Source organism: Coregonus clupeaformis, chromosome 35 (assembly GCF_020615455.1).
Source record: "Coregonus clupeaformis isolate EN_2021a chromosome 35, ASM2061545v1, whole genome shotgun sequence".
Classification (NCBI taxonomy): Eukaryota; Metazoa; Chordata; class Actinopteri; order Salmoniformes; family Salmonidae; genus Coregonus; species Coregonus clupeaformis.
Window position 1 is genome coordinate 42,217,139 of NC_059226.1, and position 15,308 is coordinate 42,232,446.

The following is a 15,308-nucleotide window of genomic DNA, read 5'->3' on the forward strand; positions in this document are numbered from 1 at the left end:
TTTACAGACAGATTATTTCATTTATAATTTACTGTATCACAATTCTAGTGGGTCAGAAGTTTACATACACTAAGTTGGCTGTGCCTTTAAACAGCTTGGAAAATTCCAGAAAATTATGTCATGGCTTTAGAAGCTTCTGATAGGCTAATTGACATCATTTGAGTCAATTGGAGGTGTACCTGTGGATGTATTTCAAGGCCTACCTTCAAACTCAGTGCCTCTTTGCTTGACATCATGGGAAAATCAAAAGAAATCAGCCAAGACCTCAGAAAAAAAATTGTAGACCTCCACAAGTCTGGTTCATCCTTGGGAGCAATTTCCAAACACATGAAGGTACCATGTTCATCTGTACAAACAATAGTACGCAAGTATAAACACCATGGGACCACGTAGCTGTCATACCGCTCAGGAAGGAGACGCGTTCTGTCTCCTAGAGATGAACGTACTTTGGTGCGAGAAGTGCAAATCAATCCCAGTACAACAGCAAAGGACCTTGTGAAGATGGGGGAAACAGGTACAAAAGTATCTATATCCACAGTAAAACGAGTCCTATATCGACATAACCTGAAAGGCCGCTCAGCAAGGAAGAAGCCACTGCTCCAAAACCGCCATAAAAAAGCCAGACTACAGTTTGCAACTGCACATGGGGACAAATATCGTACTTTCTGGAGAAATGTCCTCTGGTCTGATGAAAAAAAAATAGAACTGTTTGGCCATAATGATCATCGTTATGTTTGGAGGAAAAAGGGGGATGCTTGCAAGCCGAAGAACACCATCCCAACCGTGAAGCACGGGGGTGGCAGCATCATGCTGTGGGGGTGCTTTGCTGCAGGAGGAACTAGTGCACTTCACAAAATAGATGGCATCATGAGGAAGGAAAATTTTGTGGATATATTGAAGCAACATCTCAAAACATCAGTCAGGAAGTTAAAGCTTGTTCGCAAATTGGTCTTCCAAATGGACAATGACCCCAAGCATACTTCCAAAGTTGTGGCAAAATGGCTTAAGGACAACAAAGTCAAGGTATTGGAGTGGCCATCACAAAGCCCTGACCTCAATCCTATAGAACATTTGTGGGCAGAACTGAAAAAGCGTGTACGAGCAAGGAGGCCTGCAAACCTGACTCAGTTACACCAGCTCTGTCAGGAGGAATGGGCCAAAATTCACCCTACTTATTGTGGGAAGCTTGTGGAAGGCTACCTGAAACGTTTGACCCAAGTTAAACAATTTAAAGGCAATGCTACCAAATACTAATTGAGTGTATATAAACTTCTGACCCACTGGGAATGTGATGAAATAAATAAAAGCTGAAGCAAATCATTCTCTCTACTATTATTCTGACATTTCACATTCTTAAAATAAAGTAGTGATCCTAACTGACCTAAGACAGGTAGTTTTAACTAGGATTAAATGTCAGGAATTGTGAAAAACTGAATTTAAATGTATTTGGCTAAGGTGTATGTAAACTTCCGACTTCAACTGTAGCTTAATGACTTTCTCATGTTGTTATGTATGTGTTTTTGTTCATCTTGGCTTTATTTTTCATTTTTTTATAAAGAAATTGACCTTCAATCACATGATTTTTGTAAAGTTCATGCAGTCGACATGTCGGACAATTTTGTCTGACAATGTTTTACCCCATAATGCAACACACTTCTCAACAAGCTGCTTCAACCATAAACTAAAAGTACAGCTAACATGCTTGTAAAATTAAAGTGTTCAAAAACCATATTAATAGATTGCTTTTTATAAATGTTTTATTGCATTAAACTGCCAGAAATGCTGTTACCAAGGTCATTTCCTTAGTAGGTGAGTTTTTATTGAAATGCCTTTCTTGCAAGCTCTTTCCCAACAACGCAGTAATCAATATCAGGAGTAAAAATATACTATAAAGTAAAGTAGAACAAAAACAAATGAGAAATAGAAATAAGAACACAATGAAGTAAGTACTACTACTACTGTATATACAAGGTCCGTGCCAATACCTTATTTACAATATACAGGGATACTGGCATGGTAGGGGTAGATATATATATAGGGGTAAGGTGATTAGGCATCAGGATATATGATAAACAGAGTAGCAGCAGTGTATATGATGATTGTACGTGTGTGTAGTCAGTATGAATGCATGTTCGTGTTGTGTGTGTGTGGGCAAATGTGTTTGTGTCTCTTTTGGAGTGTCAATGTGAGTGTGTAGAGTCCCGTGAGTGTGTAGAGTCCCGTGAGTGTGTAGAGTCCCATGAGTGTGTAGAGTCCCGTGAGTGTGTAGAGTCCCGTGAGTGTGTAGAGTCCCGTGAGTGTGTAGAGTCCCGTGAGTGTGTAGAGTCCCGTGAGTGTGTAGAGTCCTGTGAGTGTGTAGAGTCCTGTGAGTGTGTAGAGTCCTGTGAGTGTGTAGAGTCCCGTGAGTGTGTAGAGTCCCGTGAGTGTGTAGAGTCCTGTGAGTGTGTAGAGTCCTGTGAGTGTGTAGAGTCCTGTGAGTGTGTAGAGTCCTGTGAGTGTGCATAAAGTCAGTCCAAATATAAAGTAGGGAGGGTCAATGCAGATAGTCTGTGTAGCCATTTTGTTACAGTGCATTTGGAAAGTATTCAGACCCCTTGACTTTTTCCCACTTTGTTACATTATCGCCTTATTCTAAAATTGATTAAATTATTTCCCCCCCCTCATTAACCTACACACAATACCCCATAATGACAAAGCAAAAACAGGTTTTTAGAAATGTTTGCAAATGTATTAAAAATAAAACACAGAAATATCTTATTTACATAAGTATTCAGACCCTTTGTTATGAGACTCGAAATTGAGCTCAGGTGCATCCTGTTTCCATTGATCATCCTTGAGATGTTTCTACAACTTGATTGAGTCCACCTGTGGTAAATTCAATTGATTGGACATGATTTGGAAAGGCACACACCTGCCTATATAAGGTCTTACAGTTGACAGTGCATGTAAGAGCAAGAACCAAGCCATGAGGTCGAAGGAATTGTCCGTAGAGCTCTGAGACAGGATTGTGTCGAGGCACAGATCTGGGGAAGGGTACCAAAAAATGTCTGCAGCATTGAAGGTCCCCAAGAACACAGTGGCCTTCATTATTCTTAAATGGAAGAAGTTTGGAACCACCAAGACTCTTCCTAGAGCCGGACGCCCGGCCAAACTGAGCAATCGGGGGAGAAGGGCCTTGGTCAGGGAGGTGACCAAGAACCCGATGGTCACTCTGACAGAGCTCCAGAGTTCCTCTGTGGAGATGGGAGAACCTTCCAGAAGGACAACCATCTCTGCAGCACTCCACCAATCAGGCCTTTATGGTAGATTGGCAAAGTTTGCCAAAATGGACCTAAAAGGACTCTGACCATGAGAAACAAGATTCTCTGGTCTGATGAAACCAAGCTTGAACACTTCGGCCTGAATGCCAAGCGTCATGTCTGGAGGAAACCAGGCACCATCCCTATGGTGAAGCATGGTGGTGGCAGTATCATGCTGTGGGGATGTTTTTCAGCAGCAGGGACTGGGATACTATTTCAGTATAAAAATAAAGGTTTTTGCTTTGTCATTATTGGGTATTGTGTGTAGATTGATGAGGGGAAAACATTAGCTATTTAGCAGTCTTATGGCTTGGGGATAGAAGCTGTTCAGGAGCCTGTTGGTGTCAAGACTTGTTGCTCTGATATCGCTTGCCGTGAGGAAGCAGAGAGAACAGTCTATGGCTTGGGTGGCTGGAATCTAACAATTTTCCAGGCCTTCCTTTCTGGGCCTGATATAGAGGTCCTGGATGTTAGAGAGCTCGGCCCAAGTGATGTACTGGGCTGTCCGCACCACCCTCTGTAGCGCCATGCGATCGAGGGCGGTGCAGTTGCCATACCAAGCAGTGATGCAGCCAGTCAAGATGCTTTCAAATGGTACATTTGAGGGCCCATGCCAAATCTTTTCAACCTCCTGAGGGGGAAGAGGCGCTGTCATGCCTTCTTCACGACTGTGTGCGTGGACCATTTTAAGTCCTTAGTGATTTGGACACCGATGTGAGAGAAGTCGGAGCTCAGGGATGATAGACGTTTCCCACTAGTAATCACCAGTTGGAGGGGCGTTCAAGTGGATTTTTCCCAGTTCTATGTGGTAAATACAACCTTCCCACTTGGTTATGTACGCAGCATTAGCTGTCAATGTTAGTTTTTATTAAATGTATCGCGTCGGAGCCACGAGTTGAGTGTACAGATTATATTTTCTAAGATGATAATATATAAGAAATACATTGTGCTGTCACTATCAAACATGCTATTCATTTCAGGGAAATTAAAACACAAAGCCATACCTACACATATACAAAAAAGTGCACTGCCACAAGTACATTTCAATATCTTTATTGAATATTAAGGTAAATATTTCACATTAATACAGGCTACATAAAGTAGAGCCACTATACGACATGAAATGTACTCTCATTTTAACCCTTTTAGTATGTAAACAATTATACATGTATTTACCACTAAAAGGTATTGTGATTTCTTTCTCTCCCCCCTGCCTCTCTTTAGGTAATCATCATCCTCTAGTTCTTGGCTGAGTATCATTAGCTACGTCATCATCACCATCATCTTTATCAGGTCAAGCTCTCCCCGAGGAGAGCGAGAACTCTGTACGTGGGTGGAAGTCCTTATTTCTAAGCTACACAGAGCATGGAGCCAGTTGGACAGGCTGTCACCATCAGTTTGGTTGTTCATCAGACATCAACAGGACTTTAAACAGAACTAGGGCCCAGAGTGTTCCCTCCCTCCTGACTCCACCATCATCATAACAGCCCTCACTCAAATGTTAGTATATCTTTATATCTTATTAAAGAACGGTGTCAAGATAATTTCTCTCCAATTCTTGAAACTCTGCTTTGCTCTCTGTTCTCTACGAAAGTTAACATGTTTTACAATTGTTGGTTTTTGTCTCGTCAGGTTCTTGTTGTCAGTTGGAAATTATATTCATGTTTGTGATGTGTGTGTGCGCGTTTGCTGTCGATGCCGGCTGGCTAGTTGACGTGGTTCAGGTGAACGTGAGGAGCCCAGGTACCAGGCCACACCTGAACGAGGAGGAGAAGAGGAACAGGTGAGAGAGAGGAGGAGGAGATTCCATTAGCAAAAAGAACTGTGTGTGTGTGTGTGTGTGTGTGTGTGGATAAAGTCTCACCTGCTGTGGGTCGGTGTTGTCTGAGCTGTTGGGAACCACCTTGATGATGGGGCTCCATGCAGGGTCGGCAGAGTGCAGCCCGTTGAATATGCCCCCCCCCGGACTCTCTCCCATAGGGGGGTGGGGGGGCAGTATGGTCCCTCCATACATCGACATGGCCATACCCTGGAGACAACAAGGTCATTATACACATCACAACAACAAGGTCTAATGACATGGCCCTACCCTGGAAACAACAAGGTCCACTAACTACAGTATATTGACATGGCCCTACCCTGGAGACAACAAGGTCCACTAACTACAGTATATTGACATGGCCCTACCCTGGAAACAACAAGGTCCACTAACTACAGTATATTGACATGGCCCTACCCTGGAGACAACAAGGTCCACTAACTACAGTATATTGACATGGCCCTACCCTGGAGACAACAAGGTCCACTAACTACAGTATATTGACATGGCCCTACCCTGGAGACAACAAGGTCCACTAACTACAGTATATTGACATGGCCCTACCCTGGAAACAACAAGGTCCACTAACTACAGTATATTGACATGGCCCTACCCTGGAGACAACAAGGTCCACTAACTCTAGTATATTGACATGGCCCTACCCTGGAGACAACAAGGTCCACTAACTACAGTATATTGACATGGCCCTACCCTGGAAACAACAAGGTCCACTAACTACAGTATATTGACATGGCCCTACCCTGGAGACAACAAGGTCCACTAACTACAGTATATTGACATGGCCCTACCCTGGAGACAACAAGGTCCACTAACTACAGTATATTGACATGGCCCTACCCTGGAAACAACAAGGTCCACTAACTACAGTATATTGACATGGCCCTACCCTGGAAACAACAAGGTCCACTAACTACAGTATATTGACATGGCCCTACCCTGGAGACAACAAGGTCCACTAACTACAGTATATTGACATGGCCCTATCCTGGAGACAACAAGGTCCACTAACTACAGTATATTGACATGGCCCTACCCTGGAGACAACAAGGTCCACTAACTACAGTATATTGACATGGCCCTACCCTGGAGACAACAAGGTCCACTAACTACAGTATATTGACATGGCCCTACCCTGGAGACAACAAGGTCCACTAACTACAGTATATTGACATGGCCCTACCCTGGAGACAACAAGGTCCACTAACTACAGTATATTGACATGGCCCTACCCTGGAGACAACAAGGTCCACTAACTACAGTATATTGACATGGCCCTACCCTGGAGACAACAAGGTCCACTAACTACAGTATATTGACATGGCCCTACCCTGGAGACAACAAGGTCCACTAACTACAGTATATTGACATGGCCCTACCCCTGGAGACAACAAGGTCCACTAACTACAGTATATTGACATGGCCCTACCCTGGAGACAACAAGGTCCACTAACTACAGTATATTGACATGGCCCTACCCTGGAAACAACAAGGTCCACTAACTACAGTATATTGACATGGCCCTACCCTGGAGACAACAAGGTCCACTAACTACAGTATATTGACATGGCCCTATCCTGGAGACAACAAGGTCCACTAACTACAGTATATTGACATGGCCCTACCCTGGAGACAACAAGGTCCACTAACTACAGTATATTGACATGGCCCTACCCTGGAGACAACAAGGTCCACTAACTACAGTATATTGACATGGCCCTACCCTGGAAACAACAAGGTCCACTAACTACAGTATATTGACATGGCCCTACCCTGGAGACAACAAGGTCCACTAACTACAGTATATTGACATGGCCCTACCCTGGAGACAACAAGGTCCACTAACTACAGTATATTGACATGGCCCTACCCTGGAGACAACAAGGTCCACTAACTACAGTATATTGACATGGCCCTACCCTGGAGACAACAAGGTCCACTAACTACAGTATATTGACATGGCCCTACCCTGGAGACACGGACAAGAGGAACGGCCATTTGCAAAGGTGTGTGTGTTACCTTGGGGAAGTCCATGTAGTTGTTGGGGTGGTTGATGTGTTGCTGGTGGTAGTTGTTAGCGGGGTTAGAGATGCCGGTGTCATCCTGCTCCATGGGCTGGTACTGGGAGAAGTTGTGGTCCGCCTGCAGCCCAGGGTGCATCATGTGACTGCCCATCAGGGGCTGGGACCAACCTGACATGGCTTCTAGAGGAGAGGGAGACAGGAGGTAAGAGAGACACAGAGAGACACTGTGTGTGTGTGTGTGTGTGTGTGTGTGTGTGAGGGGGCGGTGGGGTGTGTGTACACCCATCAGCCGTATATCAGGGCTGTAGACATTGGGGATGGAGAGACCAGCGTGGGTTAGAGGTTGTGTGTGAACACATTGATCTGGTGTGTGGCCGTCTGGTATGTTTGTGTGTCCATCTGGTATGTGTGACTACTCACCCGAGGCGCTGCCGACTCCGAAGGACCATATGCCTCCCTGTCCTACAGGAGCAGTGTAGGAGGTCTGGAGGAGAGGAGGGTTGACGGTGGTCTGTCTGATCCTAGCCAGCCTCTCTGTCCCGATGGGAGGAGGCACCTTCCTGTCCTGCTGGCTGCTACCCTGGCCCTGCTTGGCCTGGTGGGGAGGGGGGCCCGGGGGGCCAGACGACAACACCTTGGAGGGAGGGGGCACTGCCTGGGACTCGCCTGGGGAGAGGAGGGGTTAAAGGTTAGGGGTTTTGAGTCTAAAAGACAGTTAGGCAAAACTCTTAAATTGTATTAGTTAAATCAATTATTTTCTGTGTGCTGAATTCCTGGAAAATAAGCTTCATGGGCATTTTAGATTTATTTTCACACATCTGTGTCAGTACCTGATGTGGCAGCGCTCCAGGGGTGAGGGGAGAAGTGCTGTCTGCTGAATGAGGGGGTGCCCACAGCTGCTGGGCCGTGTAGATAGACTGGACTACCAGACATACTGGTAGCATAGCTGGTCAGAGCTACATACAGAGAGAGGAGAGAGAGTTAGAGGCCTATAGACTGCAGGTACACTGGACTACCAGACATACTGGTAGCATAGCTGGTCAGACTCAGAGCTGTAAGACAGGGAGAGAGAGTTGGGGCATATACTGTAAGGTCAAACAAAGTCAAATATATATATTTTCTAATCTACATGGCCCTTTCTTTTACCAATAGGACTGTTGACCATCCTCTGTGAGGCAGAGCGGTATCCAGGGGCCTTGGAGCTGTCTGGAGGAGGGGCCATCATGCCATCCATCTGGCCCATGCCCATGTAGGAGGGGGGGGCAGAATACTGCTGCTCAGGGGGGGAGCGGGCAGGGAGGTGGCACGCACCCCACACCTGGTTGTTACCAACCTAATAGAGAGAAAAAAAATATCAGGTGTGACCCGAAATGAGTAGGCACTGAAGTTTAGGTCACAACCTTCAAACATGTTGTTACTCTATGGCAGCGCTCTCCAACCCCCTTCCTGGACAGCGACCCTCCTGTAGGTTAACTCCAACCCCCTTCCTGGACAGCGACCCTCCTGTAGGTTTTAACTCCAACCCCTTCCTGGACAGCTACCCTCCTGTAGGTTTTCACTCCAACCCCTTCCTGGACAGCTACCCTCCTGTAGGTTTTCACTCCAACCCCCTTCCTGGACAGCGACCCTCCTGTAGGTTATAACCCCAACCCTGTTCCTGGACAGCTACCCTCCTGTAGGTTTTCACTCCAACCCCCTTCCTGGACAGCGACCCTCCTGTAGGTTTTAACTCCAACCCTGTTCCTGGACAGCTACCCTCCTGTAGGTTTTAACTCCAACCCCCTTCCTGGACAGCGACCCTCCTGTAGGTTTTTAACTCCAACCCCCTTCCTGGACAGCTACCCTCCTGTAGGTTTTAACTCCAACCCCTTCCTGGACAGCGACCCTCCTGTAGGTTTTTAACTCCAACCCCCTTCCTGGACAGCTACCCTCCTGTAGGTTTTAACTCCAACCCCTTCCTGGACAGCTACCCTCCTGTAGGTTTTCGATCTAACCCCAGCTGTAACTAACCTGATTCAGTTTACCAAACAGCTAATTATTAGAATCAAGTGTGCTAGATTAGGGTTGGAGTTAAAACCTACTGTACGGTAGCTCTCCAGGAACAGGGTTGGAGTATAAACCTACTGTACGGTAGCTCTCCAGGAACAGGGTTGGAGTATAAACCTACTGTACGGTAGCTCTCCAGGAACAGGGTTGGAGTATAAACCTACTGTACGGTAGCTCTCCAGGAACAGGGTTGGAGTATAAACCTACTGTACGGTAGCTCTCCAGGAACAGGGTTGGAGTATAAACCTCCTGTACGGTAGCTCTCCAGGAACAGGGTTGGAGTATAAACCTACTGTACGGTAGCTCTCCAGGAACAGGGCTGAGCATAAACCTCCTGTACGGTAGCTCTCCAGGAACAGGGTTGGAGTATAAACCTACAGGACGGTAGCCTCTCAGGAACAGGGTTGGAGTATAAACCTACTGTACGGTAGCTCTCCAGGAACAGGGTTGGAGTATAAACCTACTGTACGGTAGCTCTCCAGGAACAGGGTTGGAGTATAAACCTCCTGTACGGTAGCTCTCCAGGAACAGGGTTGGAGTATAAACCTACTGTACGGTAGCTCTCCAGGAACAGGGTTGGAGTATAAACCTACAGGACGGTAGCTCTCCAGGAACAGGGTTGGAGTATAAACCTACTGTACGGTAGCTCTCCAGGAACAGGGTTGGAGTATAAACCTACTGTACGGTAGCTCTCCAGGAACAGGGTTGGAGTATAAACCTACAGGACGGTAGCTCTCCAGGAACAGGGTTGGAGTATAAACCTACTGTACGGTAGCTCTCCAGGAACAGGGTTGGAGTATAAACCTACTGTACGGTAGCTCTCCAGGAACAGGGTTGGAGTATAAACCTACTGTACGGTAGCTCTCCAGGAACAGGGTTGGAGTATAAACCTACTGTACGGTAGCTCTCCAGGAACAGGGTTGGAGAGCCCTGCACTATTGTAACAAAATGTTTTTCTGTTGAGAATAAAACTAGAAATAGTAGAAATGAATGTGTGGTGGCACCCACCTGGTTGTTGTTGTCGAACATGCTGCTGAAATGGTTGAAGAGGGCTGCAGGGCCGAAGTTAGGGGGCATCTGCTGGGGCTTGGCCCCACCATGGACCTGCTGCTGCTGCATCTGAGAGCCGTTCATCAGACCCATGGAGGACTGGGGGTGGTGAGGAGACTGGGGCTGAGGGGGCATGGAGGGGGGCTGGGACTGCTTCGGTTTGGGGTGCTCATGTTGTTGTTGCTGTGTGTTATGGGGTAGGAACGGTTGTTGTTGCTGGTCGGGGTGTTGGTAGTAGGGCCCTGTCGGGGGCTGCATGCGGTGAGAGACGCGGGGAGCGGGAGCCGAGAAGTGGGGTACGGTGCTGTTGGGGTGTGTGTGTGAGGGGGTGGTGGAGGTTGGGGGGAGGTGGGAGCTTGACTGAGGAGGGAGGAGAGGTGGAGTGGGGTCTGAGGTGGTGGTTAGGGGAGGAGGTGGTTGGTGCTGCTGGCGGGGCTCAGGTTTGGAGGGGGCAGCCATGGCAGAGGCAGTAAAACCAGCTGAACTAACCCCATTGTTGACTGAGACGGGCTGGGCCTCCTGAGAGAGGGAGGGGGTCAGCTTCACCTTGCCTGGGGGAGCAGTGGGGGCGCTGGGGGGTGACTTGGGGGGCTGAGAGATGGGGGCGACCTGGGGTTGAGGAGGAGGGTTAGGGGCGTTTGTGGCCGTTAAGCCCGTGTGTTGGTGGGCGGGAGACCCTGTACCTCTCACTGAGTGACTACTACTACTACTGACAGTGTTGGCAGTAACCATGGAGACAGAGTTGACCCCTGTGTGCTTGTGGTCAGAGGAGAACAGCTGTTTCCTGACTGAGGAGGGGGTGGGGGTGGGGGTGCTGGGCTGGGCCCCAGGAGTGGGGTTAGGGGTGTGGGGTGACCCTGTAGTCGTAGCAGCGTGACTGTTAGAGGCACTAGGACTGGAGACAGAGGACCCTGTGGATGATGTGTTGTGATCATTATGACTAGATAAGTTGGATCTGGCCTGGTTGTTACTACTACCACCGTTGTGTTTGGGGGAGCTGTTGGCGCTACCGGGACTCAGCGGCCGCACCGGGAACGGGCCCCAGGTGCTGGCGGCAGGGGAGAAGGTCCCACCAAACTGGGCCATGGGCAGCATGGGGTGTCTGATCTGGTGCATGGTCTGGGCTGCCAGAAGGGCCAGCTGGGGATGGGCGTAGGCCAGGGGGAGAGACACGGGGAAGGGCTGCCTCACCCCAGACGACAGACCCTTACCCATCTTACCCCCTGTCTGAGAGGAGGACTGGAAGGAGACCCCAGAGGACGTGACCAGGGAGCCCAGGGCCTTGGCCCCGACGGTGAGGTTAAGGTTAGCCCCAGTGGGGGTGGGGAAGGGGGCTGAGGTGGTCTTGGAGCCCGGGGCCCTGATGTGGTTCCTGGGGATTAGGTCCTCTAGTTCCTTGGCTGGGTCCTGGATCAGAGAGTTGATCAGCTGGACCGCGTGGCGTGTCGACTCTGTGCCACCTCTGGAATGGACCATCACAACACGGGGGTCAGGGAATGCACTACAATGTACACATTCCATGGACATGGTTCCAACCAATCACAGTATCTCAACTCTTCACTGATATTGTGGAGATCCAGCAGGAGGATTAATAAGACATTACACTTCATTCCTTTTAAATGCTTAGAATCCCCCAGATAAATCAACACATACCTATTCATATTTTCCTCCTATTCAGTTCTCTCTCTCTCTCCCTACCTGATGGTGATCATTCTCTCTCCGTTCTTGTCTTTCTGTTTGTCCACGTCGATGTGTGCTCCCGTCACGTCCTGTATAGCTGTGATGTTGCAGCCTCCTCTACCCATGATCCTCGACACCACCGAGGCCGGCACCGACAGCTTCTTAGACCTGCAGCCCGGAAAAAGAGGTTCATATGGAGTTTAGAACCAGGCCGAAGGACAAGTTCCATGGGGAGCCACGGGGCTGACAACTCACTTTTCCTTATTGCCTAAAACAGTGGTTCCCAACCTGGGGTACTAGGATCCCTGGGGGTACTTGGTCTATCCACAGGGGGTACTTTAGAAGACTCATGAGACCAGAGGTCTACTGGTAAAATGCATGAGTGGGTACTTCAGGGGTACTCCGGGCAGAGCAAAATTAAGTTGGTGGTACAGTAACCAAAAAAGTTTGGGAACCACTGGCCTAAAATTACCTATAGATTTACTTGAAGCATTTCTAGATGGATTTTATGGATGGTGTGTGTGTACCCACCGTCTGACCACCTCCTTCCAGCCCTCCTCTCTCTTCTGTCCCCTCTTGGGGCTGGTGAGGCTCTTGCTGTTGGGGGAGGTGACGGGCAGAGACATGGTCTTAAACTGAGACGGTAGAGAGCTGCTCAGGGTCAACTCACTCATGTCTGGAGCTCTGAGATTGGAGGAACAGAGAGAAAGAGGGGGGAGAGAACGAGAGGGGAGGAAGGGAAAGGGATAAAGGTCAAATTGACATTTAATAAGGTTGCTGTTTTTAACTATGCATTTGTATTAGAAATGCACTGTTCTGTGTGATTTGATTGTGCTTGACCAGTTCCTTTAGGAAAACTACAGTTCTTAGTCTAACTCAAAATGTCTCTCCTTTAAGGTGCTACAGGTCACTCACTTCTGTGTAGGTTTGGAGATGGAGACGGTGACTTGGTTGCCTGGGTGTAGCTGAGGACAGTGTCTCTTTTCCGGGCCTGGCAGCAGGCTGTGAGAGGGGCCCGAGGACGAAGAGGAGGACGAGGAAGAGGAGGAGTAGGAAGAGGAGGGGAGGTCCGGGAGGAAGTTGAGCTCCTGGCTCTTGCCCCCGCTGCTGCTACTCTCACTGGCACAGTCAGTGCTGTCCAGGGGGTCTGAGTCACTGGTGCCCCCCGCCCCTGTCACCCCCCCGCCCCCACCCCGTGGCTCCCCATGGATCTCGTTGGCCTTGTGCTGTGCCAGCACCACCTGCTGGACAGATGGAATCATCACTGATTAGACACCTTGATTGACTTGCATAGATGGTTTGATGGTATAACTTTGAGTGGGAAAAAGAAGAGTAGAAATGTGTACATATTTGCAGCCACCCAGAAAAACACATCATAGCTTCACTCTTGTCCTTGAATTTAGCTAGTCTACATTCTATTTAGCAGTCATGTCATCAAAAAATAAGAAAGAAAAGAAAAAAGTGAATCTATTTTAAATACACCAAACGCCTGTGGGTCCTGCAGTATGATTGGTTAATACCTGTGGGTCCTGACATATAATTGGTTCGCTGGGGGACGAGTCCTTGGTCTTGTTCTTCTTGCTTTTGCGGTTGACACTGGTCGTTGTGGCAACACTGGCCCTCTTCTTGCCGAACACACAGCTGAAGGAGGCCGAGGTGGCGGGGATACCGATGGTGGTAGTGGTGGTCGCACTGGGAGGGTCGATAGGGGGGTCCACTTCTGGAGAGGGGGAGGGATGGGTGGAGAGTTGAAGGGATAGTTCTACAATATTACATATTAGACATTTGTTTCCTTACCTTGAAAACTGTCTATGGACAAGGAGTGACTGCAATCTACACTTTGCTTTTGTTAAACTAGCCACTGCAAACAAATGCTAACATCAACATTTTGGGAACAAATTATTAGATATTGAAACCAAGATATAATTTACCCTCAGCGGAGTCATTCTGCTTCTGCATCTCACCGTCTTCCTCCTCCTCCTCCTCCTCCTTGGTCGTCTTCTGCTCCTCCTCCTCCTCCTCCTCCTCCTCCTCCTCCTCCTGCTTTTTCTTCTGTTCCTCCTTCTTCTTCTTGCGTTTCTCCTTGCGTTTCTCTCTCTTGGCTGCCAGGGCCTGCTTCTTGCTCTCCTCTCTGGACTTCTCCAGGTCGAGCTCCTTGAGGAGAATGCTGGCGTTCTTGTTGGCCTCAGCAGCCTGCTGGTCTTTGGCTTTGACGATGGTCTCCATGCACTGATGGCACTTCTTCAACAACTCCTGAGAGTGAGGGAGGGATGGAGAGTTAGTGGAAACTCAAATATTTCGAACCCACCGCCATACTTATACAAGCTAAGCCGCATTTGACAGTCAATGATATCCAGCCAACATCCACAGAGTGATCATCCAACCTGGTGGAGGTGTGTTACCTTGTCAGCGATGGTGGCGATGTATCGCATACACTCAATGTCTGAGGGGAACTGGTTGACCTCTTTTACCAGGTACTGAACCACCTTTACATGACCCTGAGAAACACAGACACGCGAGAGAGAGAGAGAGAGAGAGAGAGAGAGAGAGATAACTGTAAAATAGGCCAACATTGTTTCAGGCTGGCGGCAACAAGTAAAGACAGGGGGAAGACTGCAGGGCCTTGTAGAGGAACTAGATAGTGAGGGGGCCAGGTGTTTCACAGGGGTAGGGTCATCCTGCGACATTACCTACCTTGCGGAAGGCAGCCATGAGCGGTGTGATCTTGCGGTTGTCTGCAGCGTCTACGTCGGCCCCGGCCTGCACCAGCAGCTGAACCACGTCAAAATGGCCGCCGTTGGCCGCCAGCCACAAAGGGGTGTTCCCTTTCTTATTGCGCACGTCAATGTGAGCCCCTCTGGAGAACGGAAGAAAAGAGGGAGGAGTTAAGAGAAGATAAATAAACACAGGATAAAAAAAATGAAAGACTGAAAGAAAACATTCCATTTTAGGGAAATTCCTGGCTTCAAAATGAATACCCACTCAGACAAAGAGTGATTGATTGGTTGGTTTAACACCCACCTGTTGATGAGCAGCTCACAGAACTTGTAGTGACCCTTGTCTGCAGCGATGGTGAGGGCTGTGTCTCGGGACGAGGGGACAGGAGGGGCGTTGACATCAGCCCCTTTATCCAGCAGCACCCGGCCGACCTCAGCATAGCCCCCCGACGCCGCCTCCATCAGAGGGGTCAGACCAGTCTACCAGGGGAGAGGGAGGTCAACATCACATGTACAATATGGGGCCAATCCCTCACTCAAATCACTTAGTCATGCACTGATGTCAATGGGAGACGGAGTGACAATTCTGAAGTTAGGATTCACCAGATCCTATATGTACCTTGGCTCTGGACTCCCTTGATATACTACTATAATA

General features: G+C 48.5%; 1 protein-coding gene across 1 annotated transcript in view; it reads right to left on the reverse strand.

Annotated features, from left to right (window-relative positions):
- Window positions 1-4,336: 4,336 nt before the first annotated feature.
- LOC121539283 (ankyrin repeat and KH domain-containing protein 1-like) overlaps window positions 4,337-15,308 on the reverse strand; it is a 56,424-nt gene continuing 45,452 nt past the window's right edge. Inside the window, exons 21-35 of the mRNA XM_045211125.1 lie at window positions 14,958-15,133; window positions 14,631-14,793; window positions 14,339-14,434; window positions 13,868-14,189; window positions 13,457-13,656; window positions 12,852-13,180; window positions 12,468-12,620; window positions 11,955-12,104; window positions 10,215-11,718; window positions 8,307-8,493; window positions 7,991-8,116; window positions 7,581-7,826; window positions 7,156-7,340; window positions 5,164-5,328; window positions 4,337-5,056 (exon numbers count right to left, since the gene is read on the reverse strand). Coding sequence (XP_045067060.1) covers window positions 5,006-5,056; window positions 5,164-5,328; window positions 7,156-7,340; window positions 7,581-7,826; window positions 7,991-8,116; window positions 8,307-8,493; window positions 10,215-11,718; window positions 11,955-12,104; window positions 12,468-12,620; window positions 12,852-13,180; window positions 13,457-13,656; window positions 13,868-14,189; window positions 14,339-14,434; window positions 14,631-14,793; window positions 14,958-15,133 — 4,053 coding nt within the window. The 3' untranslated portion in view covers window positions 4,337-5,005. The remainder of the gene's footprint in view (window positions 5,057-5,163; window positions 5,329-7,155; window positions 7,341-7,580; window positions 7,827-7,990; window positions 8,117-8,306; window positions 8,494-10,214; window positions 11,719-11,954; window positions 12,105-12,467; window positions 12,621-12,851; window positions 13,181-13,456; window positions 13,657-13,867; window positions 14,190-14,338; window positions 14,435-14,630; window positions 14,794-14,957; window positions 15,134-15,308) is intronic.